The 14,867-nt window shown below is 49.5% G+C and overlaps 2 protein-coding genes across 3 annotated transcripts in view; both read left to right on the top strand.

The window, feature by feature from the left end:
* Window positions 1-4,062, top strand: part of ZP3 (zona pellucida glycoprotein 3 (sperm receptor)) — an 11,199-nt gene extending 7,137 nt beyond the window's left edge. Inside the window, exons 6-8 of the mRNA XM_008594555.1 lie at window positions 2,996-3,087; window positions 3,185-3,318; window positions 3,851-4,062. Of these exons, the coding sequence (XP_008592777.1) occupies window positions 2,996-3,087; window positions 3,185-3,318; window positions 3,851-4,062 (438 nt within the window). The remainder of the gene's footprint in view (window positions 1-2,995; window positions 3,088-3,184; window positions 3,319-3,850) is intronic.
* Window positions 4,063-13,727: 9,665 nt separating this feature from the next.
* DTX2 (deltex 2, E3 ubiquitin ligase) overlaps window positions 13,728-14,867 on the top strand; it is a 32,578-nt gene continuing 31,438 nt past the window's right edge. For both annotated transcript variants that reach the window (XM_008594535.1, XM_008594530.1), the window contains exon 1: window positions 13,728-13,898. In XM_008594535.1, coding sequence (XP_008592757.1) covers window positions 13,742-13,898 — 157 coding nt within the window. In that variant the 5' untranslated portion in view covers window positions 13,728-13,741. The remainder of the gene's footprint in view (window positions 13,899-14,867) is intronic.

Raw genomic sequence — 14,867 nt, 5'->3', positions numbered from 1 at the left:
AAATGGTGTCAAGGGCCGGCCCGTGGCTCACTCGGGAGAGTGCGGTGCTGATAACACCAAGGCCACGGGTTCGGATCCCATATAGGGATGGCCGGTTCGCTCACTGGCTGAGCGTGGTGCTGACAACACCAAGTCGAGGGTTGAGATCCCCTTACCGGTCATCTTTTTTTAAAAAAAAAAAAAAAAAAAAAAGGCAGGTGTCAGCCTTCCTGGAGGCTTTCTACAGGGGCGAAGAAGGTAGATATGAACTGTGTAGGCTTCTGATACAGGGTGGCCTCTTGAACTTGATCATAGGCTAGTACGGTGATCCTGAAACCAGCATCACCTGGAGGCTTATTGAGACAGATTGCTGCCCACCCCAACCCCTGAAGGGTTTGATTCGGTGGGTCTAGCATGGAGCTTAGCACTTGGATTCCTACAAGTCTCCAGGTGACTTAGATGCTGCTGGTCCCAGGGCCCCACCTTGACAATACTAAGCTAGAAAGACCAAGTTGAAACTTCGGGGGATGGAGAGGGAAGGAGTAAAGATAGACTGCTCCTGACAGCTGAGGCAGAGAGGGCTGGGGTAGGAAGCACAGGTGGAAGGACTGGCCTAGAGGCCCAGAGAGTACTGGTAGACCCTAACTAGTAAAATCAAGTAGCTTTTAAACAAGTTCCCTGAGATGGGAGTCAGGGGCCTGAAGCTTAGAATAGCTGGTCAGGAAGTAGTGCTTAAAGCAGGGGTTTTCAACCCTGGCTCCGTACTAATCACCGGAAAAATCAAATACTGATGCCCCGGGGGCTGGCCGCTTAGCTTGAAGGCTTAGAGCCCAGCTTTTTCACACCAAGGTCATGGGTTCACGTCCCTTATAGGTCACCAGCCCCAAAATACTGATGCTTGTGTATAATCCCACATCTTCACTTAATTGGGGTGGGAACTGGCATTAACTTCTCCCAATATTATGAAAATCTTCAAATGAAGTCAAGTTTTATAGCAAACACTTGTGTACCTACCCTCTAGGTTATACCATTAGCATTTTATAACATCCAGTCGATCTTGTTTGACTTGGAAATGCATCAAATGCCATTGAAACTTCCAGGTGACTCTCATAGGCAGCCAGGTTTGCAAACCACTGAAGGAGGGGCTCCTAGGGCCGGGCAGCATGAAGGGACAGAGTGGGGAAAATGCGGAAGACTATGACACTGCCGTGCCTCTTCCAGCAGACTCGTTATGAGAAGAGAAATAGTTTGATACAGATTAGCAGATCGCAGGAGGGGCTGGAATCTAAGATTGAGGTGACCTGATGCTCTTGATGGTAGGTTGAACACACCTGGAGAGTCCTGGTCCTCAGATCAGTGACCTTGTAGGTCCTAGGGTAGAGGATCCTGCTTGGGGTAGGGAGTTGAGGTTGATTTCAGAAGTGGTCCAGCAGGGAGCAGGAGGGGGATAAAGCTTCATGGCAGTGAGCAGGGGTTCCTGCATCTCCAGGGATCAAGTAGTAACTAAGACTAGAGGACAGTGCTGATCAATGAAAGGTAGACTGAGCTCTGGGTTCTCCCTCAAAGGTGGGAGATGGCTTGACCGACTGTGGCCCAAGGCACAAGGGAGAAAGGAATGACCTCATTCAAGGGCTACAAGGGAACCACCCTGGGATCTTGGCTTCCAGTTAGCACCAGAAGAAAAGCTAAAGATAAAAGCACTTCCCCTTTCTGAAAGAGGGACTCTAAAGGAACTGAAAGCCTTTCCCTCATCGGGCAACTAAATAGAAGACAGGCAGCCAGAAGTGCATCCTGGCTTGTAGAAAGGTCTAAACGTACATGGCTTTAAGTTTCCCAAATGACTTCCCTGTTAGTGTACTTGACCACTAGGTGGTGGCCAAGGCTTCTGGCTCTACATGAGGAAGCTAGAAGCTGGCAGAATTTCCATGCCATTCCAGAGTTGAACAGGGAAGTGTTGAAGTCCTGTCTAGAATATAAAGGGGAACTCTGATCCGGGGACAGACCAGAGCCAAACTGAGCCCTAGCTTTGTCAAAATGACCACTGTCCCAAGTGGTAGGATGGGTTATTGGTCCCTCTGAGATCAGAATGCTTATAGGGCAGCTGACAGCTCCACTGTATATAGAGCCCCCAGGTCCCGGCAGGAGCTGTGTTGTGTAGGCAGGAGCTGTGTTGTGTTACTCCTTCAGCACTTGCTAGACAAGGGTGGTGGAGAGGCACTTCCCAGAGGCTGGGGCTATGCCAGGTCTAGGCTGGGGCACCAGCCTGGGCTTGTCTTCTGGTTGTCAAATCATGGACAGATGGTATAGGAGACTAAAGTATATACCCGAGGAAGTAGAGAAACCCAGGGAAGCTTGCCCAAGGACATAGCCAGAAAGCTGACTCTTAAGTCTGAAAGAACTCCAGAGGAGCCAGTCCAAAAGACTATCATGTGCCCGAGGACCTCAGATCACAAAAACCACTCACCCCCTTTCCCCAGCTTCAAGGGGCAATACCCCATGACTACAACCCTGAGAAAAAGTAGTTTGGCCATTAGTCAAATGGCAGGTGGCAGTCTTAGGAGGACAGCTAAGCTGCCTGCTAAAAAGGTGTCCACCACCCATCTGTCACCTGAGAGTGGGGAGATCTAGCAATGCTCCATCCCTGGCCCCCTCACTGAGGTTCTGACTTAGGGTCAAGCATGCTAAGTGATCAGGTGAGGCTGGGGAAAGACTAGGTGAATAAAGATGATGGGTTGCAGTCTAGAATCCATCCCTGGCCCCCTCACTGAGGTTCTGACTTAGGGTCAAGCATGCTAAGTGATCAGGTGAGGTTGGGGAAAGACTAGGTGAATAAAGATGATGGGTTGCAGTCTAGAATCAGATTAGCATTTGCTGTACAATTCTGGGCAAGCTAACCTCTGCACTGCTCTAGAGATGGGGCTCTCCCCACACCAAAGGGTTAAGGGATATGAGAACTGGCTTGTTAAAGTCTGCACAGCCTAGAACTCAGCCTAGTAATAACTGCCACTACTTCCAGGTATATATCACCTGCCATCTGAAGGTCACTCCAGCTGACCAAGCCCCGGACAAACTCAACAAAGCCTGTTCCTTCAGCAAGTCTTCCAATAGGTGAGGACACCAGCATCTACGTGACTGGGGTAGATGAACTATCAGCAAACTGCTTCCTGCAGGTGACAAATCCATGCTGCTTGTCTTTTCCTCTCAGCTGGTCCCCAGTAGAAGGCACTGCTGACATCTGTGAATGCTGTAATGTGGGTGACTGTGGACTTCCAAGCTATTCCAGGAGGCAGCCCGTTGTTGCGAGCCAGTGGTCCAAATTTTCCCGCAGCCGCAGGCACGGTATGTTGTGGGACGGCCACCAGGCTACTTACCATCCTCTCCTTGATCTAGGGCACCTGCTGTCATTTCAGAGTGACTCTCCTCTCTCAAGACTGTTTACCCCTAGGGGAAGATAGTCTCAGGCCTTCCAGCTCAAAACTTGGGACCGAGTAGGAAGGGCTCCCAGCCCCACCCCAGTGGACAGCTTTGCTGTCATCCTGGGGTTCTGAGATATAACTGGGCATGGGGGAGAATAATGCAGCTGTTAAGACAAACTCTGGGCTGGCCCATGGCTCACTCAGAGTGTGGTGCTAATAACACCAAGATCCCCGGTTCGGATCCCATATAGGGATGGCTGGTTAGCTCTCTGGCTGAGCGTGATGCTGACAACACCAAGTTGAGGGTTAAGATCCCCTTACCGGTCACTTTTTTTTTTTTTAAAAAAAAAAAAAAAAAACTCTGCTAGCTCAGCTGGCTGAGGCAGAACAAAAACCATAACCTGATCCCTGGTCAGGGACTAAGGTGACCCTCAGGTGTTCTGTTTCTTCCATAGCAACAGAAGAAGCAGATGTCACTGTGGGACCACTGATCTTCCTGGGAAGGGCTGGTGACCATGACACGGAAGGGTGGACCTCTCCTGCTCACACCTCCATGGCATTGGGCTTAGGCTTGGCCATGGTCGCATTCCTGACTCTGGCTGCTGTTGTCCTGGGTCTCTCCAGGAAATGGCACGCTGCTTCCCACCCTATGTCCGCTTCCCAATAAAAGAACAAAGTGACTTCTGATTGTGCTGCAGTGACTACAGATAGGATATCAGAATTGGCAATGGCTGCATGGGGGCAGGGTAGACTGTAAAAGAGCCATGGGCTCAAATAGCGCACTCCAGCAAGCGCCACTATGCTGCCCGTGCGAGCCTACTTGTCTGTACGGTGGGGAGACCAGACTAGATTGTGAAGGCAAACCTGGACTTTCCTGGCCTTGGGCAATATGCCCTTTCTTGGTGCAGGGCTCATTTTACCAGGAACAGTGGTAACAATCTGGTGTCTCTAAGGAGGCTGGGACAAAAGCAGGATGGGCCCAGCCAGCCTGCCTTCTAGGCTAGTGAAGAATCTTGGATCTCTGTGCCCCGTGGATCTGCCCCCAGGGGTGGGGGCAGGGGAGTAAGAAGACTACCAGTCCCTTCCCTAAGGGCAGCAGGCAGAAAGCTACATGTCCAGGTGGTAGAGTCCCAAAGGCCAGTGGTGATCGGGTCCCCAGAGTAGGGCAGTGATCTTAGATCTGCTTCCTGCCTGGGGTCGAGTGATCACTTTTGGCCTGAAGCTGCTGTTGAGCATGTCTGGGAGGGCAAACTTGCCAAGTCACTGGCTCTGAGGTGGGTGCCTTTGCTTTGGGGGTTGGGAGGGCTGGGACCTGCTTTGGTCTTCCTGTCACTGAGGGGAGCTGCTTCTCAACCTCTCCCACCCTCTCATTCTTCCCCCAAATAGGCTGCCTCCTCCCCCTGGTCCTGGCCTCAGCCCCTAGGAGTGCCTAGCAAGGGAACAGTGCTCCAGAGGGTGCCCAGGAAGCTTGTAGCCCCCTCTCCAGGGAAGGTGGTAGAGTTCATTCTTAAGGGTGTGAAGGCCCTCCACAGTGTTGGACCATAGCTGGCTCAGCCTTGCCTCAGACCCAAGCCATTCCCATCTTCACTGGGAGAAGGTCACCTTCACTGTGGATCCCAGCTACCTGCTATGAGCCTGAGGGTACTTATGGGAAAAGTGGGTGGAAACAGCCAGGAGGCACTTAAAGGCAGAGATTGGGGGCTCTTCATCTCTAGCCTGGGGTGTGGCTGAGGGCAAGGGAGCCAGTGTGCTGACCTGGGCATAGAGAAGGATGTCTAAAGTGCATTCAGAGCAAGACCATGTGAGGTTCTGGCTCTAAAAATGGGAAGGCCTGGGCTGGTCGGTCAGCTCGGTAGGTTAGAGTGCAATATAATAACGTTAAGGTCAAGGGTTCACATCCCCGTACCGGCCAGCCACAAACACAAACAGAAAGCTCTTGACACTCCAAGTGAGTTCTGAGAATACTGTTGGCATCACCTGGGAATCTGTTGGAAACGCAGGTTTTAGGCTCCATCCCAGACCTAAGAATCTGCATGGTAAATCATCAGGTGATTCCCCATGGGATTTGCAGGTTCTGGTGTGCTCTGCAGGGGAGTAAAAGGCAGGGTGAAGCGGTGTTTCGGAGGGGTGGGCTTCCTGATAGTGGTGATCCAGGAACAAATCCCTAAAGGACTATGGGGGAGGTGGGTGTGGAGTGAGGGAAGGGGAGAACTGTGCCCTGGGGGGACAGAGGCTCTCAGTCTCCAGTAAGGGCTGGGCTGCAGAGGGAGTCCCCCCTGGCCAGATAAGGGAGCTGTCAAAGTCTCTGAGCAAGCAAGGGGAGTTGCATGAATGGATCAGAAAGAGTAACTGGAACAGCAGAAAGCATGGCCTGGAGGCTGAGAGAAAGCAGTCTCTGGAGCCAGACTTCCCAGGTCCCAATCCTGGCTTCCTCCACTTCTCGTTTGGCAGATGACTTCATCTGTAAAATGGGGACAACAGGACTAGGGATTGAATAAGAGGAGCTCTTGGTAGGATTGTGGTTCATGCAGCAGGACTCTGACAAAGAGCTCTAGGCTTGGGGTCACCCAGTTCTACTTAGTGTTAAGAGAAATTTAATTTTTTTTATTTTTTAAAAGATGACCGTTGGGGGGCCGGCCTGTGGCTCACTCGGTAGAGTGCGGTGCTGATAACACCAAGGCCACGGGTTCGGATCCCATATGGGGATGGCCGGTTCGCTCACTGGCTGAGCGTGGTGCTGACAACACCAAGTCGAGGGTTAAGATCCCCTTAGTTGCGATCCGTTGCCTTGCGATCCGTTGCCTTGCGATCCGTTGCCTTGCGATCCGTTGCCTTGCGATCCGTTGCCTTGCGATCCGTTGCCTTGCGATCCGTTGCCTTGCGATCCGTTGCCTTGCGATCCGTTGCCAGACATGAAACAAGACAAAAAAAGAAAAAAAAAAAAAAAAATGACCGGTAAGGGGATCTTAACCCTCGACTTGGTGTTGTCAGCACCACGCTCAGCCAGTGAGCGAACCGGCCATCCCCATATGGGCTCCGAACCGTTGCGATCCCGTTGCCGGTCCCGGTCCGGTACGGGCGCGACACTGAGGGTTGCGATCCGTTGCCAGACATGAAAAAAGACAAAAAAAGAAAAAAAAAAAAAAAAGATGACCGGTAAGGGGATCTTAACCTTTGACGTGGTGTTGTCAACACCATGCTCATCCAGTGAGCCAACCGGCCATCCCTATATAGGGATCCGAACCCATGGCCTTGGTGTTAGCACCACACTCTCCCGAGTGAGCCATGGGCCAGCCCAAGAGAAGAGCTTTAGACAAATGAAATCTAACAGTTCAACTGAGCAAAGCATGCTTCCTGAATTGGGCAGCCCCCAGAACCAGAACAGGTTCAGCGTGACTCTGGGGCTGCCATGTGGTCTGGCAACATGTATGGACAGAAAAGGGAAAGTGACATACAGAAAACAGAAGTGAAGTACAGACACAGCTGGGTGTTTGCCTTATTTCAACCTGGTTTGGACAGTTGGCTACCAATGGTTGACTGAAGTTTGGCTGCTGTGATTGATTTGGTCTGTTTACACACCAAGTTAGGTTACAGTTCACTATGTCCAGAAAAACCTTTCAGCCAAACAATTTAACATTGGCGCCATCCCCATTTCAGATGCAGGAGTTCTTTCCTTCACGGTTTCCTTCCTTTAGTGAGGATTAAATGAGGATTATTCTTTAGGTCAAAACTTATTCTACAAGATAATGCTACTCCCAGGATATGCTGGGAGGCTGTTCCAGCAATGAACACCCATCTGTTCCTTGCCCAGAAGTTCCTGGGTGTTGCACCAGCCTGGAAATCCACCTTCATTCAATTCTGTTCTCAGCTTAAAAAGGAAGTGGCTGTGTCTGGGGTCAGAAGGAGGAAGCATGACTAGGAGGTGACCCTGAATGTCAGGTCCAGATGGGCCTCAGCTTGGCAGGGAAACGGCCCCTGCAACCCCCATCCCCCACCCCTGCCAGGAGAGGCAGCCTCCAGCAGTAATGTCAAAGGGCCCAGCCTTCCTGCCTCCAGGTGGGGCTAGCTCGATAAAGGAAGGGAGATGGCAGGAAGCTGAAGGTTTCCTTGATCTTTCATTACTCGAACCTCCTCTTTTCCTAGCATTTGGGGGGGGGGCAGCTTCCTATTACATCCAGTGACACTCAATGTCAACACTAACATGCGTGTGGGTTTACTCGAATAAATTTCTTTTGTTTTGGCAGCTGGCTGGTTATTGGGATCCAAACCCTTTGCCCAGATATGTATGGGTTTAAAACTTTGTCTTTGTGCTTCCTAGTGGCCAGGGGGAAAAGGGAAATGAGGTATGTTAAAGGACAATGAAAAAAATTATCATACAAATACATAATGAAAACATCAAAGAACTTGTTTTAACTCATTCATTTTTTTCTTTTTAACATCTTAATTCAAACTGGTTCAAAGGAGAATCCACAGGGCAGAAACTAATTACATCTCAATTAAAAAGAATCACTCGCATTACTATTAGTTTTCTAGAGTTTACAGAGTTGTTAAATACTTTAGTCAAGGCACAGACTTTTATGGAATCAGATAACCCAGGAGGGTGCCAGAGCACACCCAGTAATCCTTTTGCCCATTTCAAAGTCTTTCACAATTTTTCTTCACAGGTGTTTGATGTTTTACATATTTTTAGCAATGTATTCTAAGCAGCTCCTAATGGGCTAATAGAGTTTTCAGGGGGAGGTTGGTTACCCTGTAAAGCCATGTCTCCTGTCAAAAGACAAAATTACAACAGATTTAAAGATCGTTAACTGGTTTTTATTAGCAACTCATGAATCAGGCAGCACCTCAGTTGAAGCCTTAGAAAATGTGGTCTCCTGGGCACAGCAGAACAGTCAGTTTTTATAAGATAGCTTGAGCAGGAACAAGGAAACAGCATCATAACAAGAAACGGATTCACTAACTTCAGGTTACTTTCCTTGTAAGGGTTAAAGCAAAGGGGTCTTCTTTATCATGCCAGCTAAAACTGGCTCATTTGGGGGCGTTGCTAACATCTCTCCAGCTTTCTTAAATGGTCAGAACCTTAGCACGAGTGACTCCATTTTGGTTTGGTCTGTTGGGGCTTCATGCAGGAACTCAGTCCAAAACAAAGGCCTCTTGTAAAATTATTTAACACTCCCAAAGGGCCCCTGCCCTCAGCTTTAGGTTAGGAAGCCTGGCTTGTCCACATACCAGGTGATCTCTTGAGTAACTCATATATACCAAACCAGGACACCAGAACTTTCATTTAAAATTAGAACAATAATTGGGGTATAGTGAACATGGGTATAGTGTGATTGCCCACTGCTAAGACAGACTTCTCAGATGAATTAACTGAGCACTCATTTATTTTAGACTTTCAGCAAGGGAAACAGCAAAAGAGGATGAGCCCTTTCAAAACATGTTCCAAAGAGCTGGGACTTACATACAGTAACACTTTTGGGGAAGACTGGCTGACTGCTCAGGGCAGTAAAGCCATCGCGCTTTTGTTGGTCGTGTAGGTCACACCTGGGTCCTGAGCGGGATCGTCACCAGGAGATGCCAGGTGCCGTCCATTCATCAGAAATAATGAGCAAGGCAGCTGTGGTGTCTAATCAGACAATCCCTCCAGTGTCTGATGGAGGCCAATTAGCTGAGGTTCTAAGCGACAAAATTCTGCCTTTCCAAGCAAAACGTCAGAAAATGTTCGAGCCGCTTAACAGTGATGCTGGGCCTCAGTGTCTTTACTTTTCTCAGGTTTGCCTTGATCTTTTCTTGCTCCTGGGTGAGGCGGCTGGTGCCAGGATCGGAACCTTCAGAGGCAATAAATAAGAACTGCCACAAGGAGTGCAGTTTAAGGGCTTTTTTTTTTTTTTTTTTTTTGTCTTTTGTCTTTTTCCGTGTCCGGCAACGGATCGCAACCCTCAGTGTTGCCCCCGTACCGGACCGGGGACCGGCAACGGGATTGCAACCCTCGGTGTTGCCCCCGCGCCTCGCTCAGCCAGTGAGCGGGAACCGGTCTGTATGTGGGATCCGAATATAGTGCGCCACCAGGCCGGCCCGGCTTTTTTTTTTTTTTTTTTTAATCTAAGTTTCTTCAATTAAGACCACTCCCCATTTCATAGCCAACAGTCACATTCTTTCTTGGGCCATGTCATTCATTCTCAGTTGCTCGGTAGCACTCACAGGCCTTCGGGTAGGCAAAACAAATCCCAGCTTTTGAGAGGTTAAAAAATTAAAAGGCACCCTCTCTAGGCAGACAATTTAGGACAAAAAGCCCCCATCAGGTACATTTCCGCTGCCACTGGCTCTAGGCTGTGAGACTTGGTGCAAGAGGCCACCAGCCCTACAGTGTGTGTTGAGAGGAGGTGCCCACCAGGGAGGAAGGAGCATTCACAAGCATGAAGTAAATTTTTAAAAAATCCTCAGGTCATCCTCTACCTTCTTGGGGTTCTTGGGTTTTCTCCCAGAACACCTCTATGCCTGCAAACCTGTGTACTGCATGCAGCTTCTAAGAAAACACAGATGGCTGCATATTCTATTCCACCCTCTGTTCTTGATGTTCCATTTTTATTTAACAATAGATCTTGGCCACCTGTTATGCTCAGCCTCAGTGAGTCTTCCTCTTTCTTTCCACAGGTTACCTCATATTCCAGGGTTATTGAAGGAACCCCCTCCTGCTGGGTAGTTCAGTTGCCTGTGGTCCTTTGCTATGTATATTAGTTTAAAGTTCAGTTCCAAGTGGCCAATCCTGTTTCCCTCACTTCCAGGGTCCCCAGGGACGTCCTGCTGCAGCCTCAGAGCACAGCACACTCAGCTCTCTCCTACCTAAAAAATAAAAGTCCTTGGCACCCCCCCCCCTCTTCTCCCCCTTGCTGCTGCCCTACTTTTCTTCTGTTAACAATCAGAACTCTTTATTTTTCCCAAATAAAAATAGTCTGTCTTTTCAGGTTATAAAAATGGGACCCATTCATTGGGGCATGCTCAAATGATACAAAAACAGTACAAAGAAAGTAAAAGTCACCTGTGATCCCTCCCCTTGGATGTCGAGGTGTTGGCTAGTATTCTTCCAGACACACACACAGCCATGGGCCACCTTATGGAAATGGTATTATTCCACATGTGTGGGTCTGTCCTCTGCCTCTCTCTTCCCAATGTGCTGCAGAACGCAAAGATTTTCCTTGGAAAAGTGGTCTACACTCGTAGACTCTATTCTTAATCTTGACAACCCACTGCACACCTGCAGGAGTCCCTACCTCTCCATGGAAACTGCTCTATGGTTACCAATGGCCTCCCTGTAGGTAAGTCTGAAGTTTGGAATCTTTTTTGAAGTTAGCTGGTGGATTGAAAGATAAGAGAGACTTGGATTGGAAGGCAGGAGTCCTGGATTTTGGAATTGGCTCCCCTCCCAGGGGACCAGATCATTGGGCCTCTCAAGTGTATCTGATACCACTGACCAGCAGCCTCAAGAGACACTTTCCTTGGTTCCCTGACATCCTGCATAATGTGTCTCCCAATCCAGCCATTCTTCAGCCTCCTCCTCTTCTACCTTCTCGTTCTTCAAAAGTCAGAGTTCCCCAGCCCTGGACTTATGTTTTCTCATCTTCTGTGGTCTTCCATGCTATAGACTAGATGTTTGTGTCCCCACCAGACTTCATATGTTGGAACCTAATCCCCACTGTGATATCAGGAGGTGGGGTCTTTGGAAGGTCATTAGGTCATGAAGGCAGAGCTTTCATGAATGAGATTAGTGTCCTTATAAAAGAGACCTCAGAGAGATCCCTTACACCTTCATGTGGCCACGGTGAAAAGATGGCACCTATGAATCAGGAAGCAGTCCCTCTCCAGACACTGTATCTGCGGGCACCTCGCTGTTGGACCGTCCAGCCCTCAGAACTGTGAGAAATAAATTTCTGTTGATTATAAGCCACCCAGGCTAAGGTATTTTGTAATAGCAGCACCAATGAATTAAGACGCCCTGGGTGAGCTCCATTTCATTGCCTAGGACTCCAAAATCCCTGTTTCTAGCTCAGATCTCTCCAGATCTTCACGCCTGCCTGCCATCCTCCTCTCCCCCACCTTTCCCTCTGTCTCCCACATTGGTTGCCAATCTTGGCTTCCTCAGCTGGAACTGGAGGGCCCCACCAAACCTCTCCCAGAGCTCCAGATCCTTCAGCTCTCTGGGTTGGGATTTTCCTCCCCTTGCCAGAGCCTAGGTTCCAGAACCTCTCTAGTCCAGCCTTCTACCATTGTTCTATCTGTTTGAGATTCTAGCTGTGTGCACACTGAGGTTATCTAGACAATAACTATCACTCTAGCATTTTACCAAGGAAGAAGGAAGTACTTAAGAAAATAATGGAGCTGGCAGGTTAACTCGGTTGGAGCATGGTATTGTAACACTAAGGTCAAGGGTTCGGATCCCCATACTGGCCAGCCGCCAAAAGAACAAACAAGAATATGTCTTTTGAATGTTGAAAGGCTTTGCTGGTGCTTCAGACCATTTAACCTATACCACCCTGCATGAGGCCAGTCATATTGGAGGGCTCAAGTCTAGAGTTAGACACTATCTGGATTTAAAAAACCAACTCTACCAGTTGCCAACTGTGGGAACACATTGCCTAAGCTCTGTGCCTCAATGTCCTCATCTTTAAAATGGGGATAACCATAGTACCAACCTCAAGGAGAGGATTCAACAAGGTGTTGCATGTCAATTGCTTGGCACATACTGAGTGCTTTAGAAATGTTATAGATGGTTACGGCTAAGAAAACTGAGACTCGGAGGGAAAGGGAAATGTTCCTGTCCTAATCTGTAGCCACTGTAGTCACCTTCTATAAATCACAAGTAGAATGTCATACTTTAGTTTTTGATGGAGGCCTAGCTCTGTGCATGACTGGGCAAATCTGACTTCGGTGCCTCTCCAGACACAAGGCCTGTGTTCTCTCTTTTTTTTTTTTTGGTAGCAGTTCAAAGTTTACTATGTCTTTTCACACATAATCCTTACAACAGATGAGGAAACAAAGACGTGGAAGGCCTGTGTTCTCTTAAGTCAGCAGTCAGGTTGTAAGAGTCCTGGCCTAAGGTGCCAGAGACTGGGCCTGCTATAGACTTTCCTCTTCTTCCACTAACTTTGGGCAGGTTACTCCCTCGCTCTGGACCTCAGTTTTCTCTTCTATAAAAGAAGTTTTTAAACTGAATGATAGGGGAGGTCTCTTCCTCCATCTCCATCTCCAGTCTGAATCTTCCTTAAATCCCTGATCAGGGATGTGTGACATTAATGTCACTACAGTTAAGTATCCTTACTACCAAGGTGCAGAAGACCTGACCCCCCTGAAATGGTATGCATATGTAACTTTTGTGTACACATGTATGAACACTCACATCTGAGCATTTTTCTGGAAATAGCTTTCTTCAGCTTTGCAAAGGAGGCTTGTGATCCCAGAAGATTAGTCACCAGCTTGGTTCAGGCCTCATCACCTTCTCTATCTGGTCTGCAGCAACAGCCTCTACACTGGTCTCCTCACTACCTTTCTCTCTTCCTCTAATTTATCCACAGAGTATCTTTCTAAAATTCCATGTTGACAGTCATTCCCCTGCTTAAACCCTTCCACTGGCTACAGTTGCCCAAATTCCTTGCACAGCATCTAAAGTCCATCACAGGGGCTGGCCGATTAGCTCAGTTGGTTAGAGTGTGGTGTTACAACACCCAGGTCCAGGGTTTGGATCCCCATACTTGGTGAGCCACCAAAAATAAAAAAAGTCCACCACAATCTCACCCAGCCTTCTCCTATACTCATATCCTGCGACACTCTGATCCATTTTCTCTTTTCTTATCCCTTCCATGTGTCCACCGCGTCCTGAACGCATCAGGCACTTTCACATCTCTCTTTCTTTGCAAGGGCTTTCCTGTATGTAATCCATCTGCCAAACCCCTCTTTGGGCTTCAAAATCCAACCCAGGCATCACCTCCCTTGTGATGTCTTCCTTACCCCCCGGCCCCTCGACCCCTCACCCCCCTCCAAGTTTATCACAGCATTTCTCACACTATATTGTAATTGTGTGTTTAAATGTCTGTCTCCCAACTAGATACGAAGCTCTCCCAGGATAGAAACCAAGTTTCTGACTCATATTTGAATCCCCAGTACGCAGTACCTCAGGGCCTGGCACCATGCATGTACCAGTAAAAACTACTCAAAATTAGTCAGTAATTAATGAAGGCGTAAGTCAACGAGAGAACAGGCGGAGGAGGAACAGGTACACCTGAGTAGGCACGCGCAGGATTCTGCCCCGCCCCCACGGGAACTACATTTCCCAGAAGGCCCCCGTCCTGGGCATGCGCAGCGGAGCGCTCGGAAGCTGCGACGCCGAGTTTCACTCGGGGTGTCTTCTCAGAGTCGGAGCCACAGCCGGATCCCTGCCCAGGCCGAGCCGGAGCTGCATCCCCAGCTCCGCGGTGCCCTCAGTCAGTTCCCCCGCCCTCCTCAGCCTCGGTGAGAGGGGCAGGCAGCCCACCTGCTCGTCGCCAGGCCTGGGATCCTGAGGGCGGGGGGTGGCGGGGGGAGACCGAGCGGAGCTGGGACCGGAAGGGGGCGGGCGTGGGAGTGAGGGAGGGCTGGGCCCGGGCGCGAGAAGGGTCCCGGGGTCCCCGGGTGCCGGGGTATTGGGAGTACTGGCCTCCGGACCCGAGGTCCGGGAGGCGGGAGTTGGGGGAACTGGGAGGCGCTGGGAGCTTAGGAGAGAACTGGGTGCTGGGTTGGAGGGTGGAAGCCGGCGGGCTCGCAGGGGGAGGGGCGCAGCCCCGGGGAGTTCGGGTCCTTCTCACAGGACCTGGAGGAGGCGGTGGTGGTAGTGGCACCGGGCTGCCCAGCGAGGGTGTGGGCTGTGCTGGGGTCTTCCTCCAGCTGAAGGACTCACTGGGTCGGGGGCTGTACTTTGAAGGAGTTTGTCTCCTAACGCTGCTTCCCTCCTGTCAAGTGGGGTCCGCCTTCCCGGTAGCTCCTGTTTCCTGGGATCCTGGGTCACTTTTAGGGGTGCGTAGTGTATGCTTAAGAGGATTTAGAAGACTGTTTCTTTTTCTGGAGCTATGCTTTCATCCCGCCTTTCTCAGCCAGCTGCCATCCTCCACGCTGCCTCCACTTCCCTAAGTGCCAGTAGCGGTGGAAATAGGATGTGGGCAGACGCTTGGATTCTTAAGAAACTAGTTCCGCGTGCCATTCAAGCTCCTCTAGAATTCTAGATGGTATACTTTCTGGTAGTCAAAATCAGGGTTAACTTAAGCCATGCGGGTAACTAGGCCTTTTGTTCACTTGCTGTGTGACCTTGGCAAAATTTTTGCCCTCTCTGGTGTGTTGATTTCTTGGATACTTATGCTGCCAGAATGGCTTATGAATCCTTTTAGGCCTTTCTGTGAAAGGGCTCAAGTTTTTTTTTTTTTTTTTTTTTTTTTTTTTTTTTTTTTT

The sequence above is a fragment of the Galeopterus variegatus genome, unplaced genomic scaffold (assembly GCF_000696425.1).
Source record: "Galeopterus variegatus unplaced genomic scaffold, G_variegatus-3.0.2 Scaffold164, whole genome shotgun sequence".
Classification (NCBI taxonomy): Eukaryota; Metazoa; Chordata; class Mammalia; order Dermoptera; family Cynocephalidae; genus Galeopterus; species Galeopterus variegatus.
Note: the sequence above shows the minus strand (reverse complement) of the source record. Positions and strands in the feature narration are given on the sequence as shown.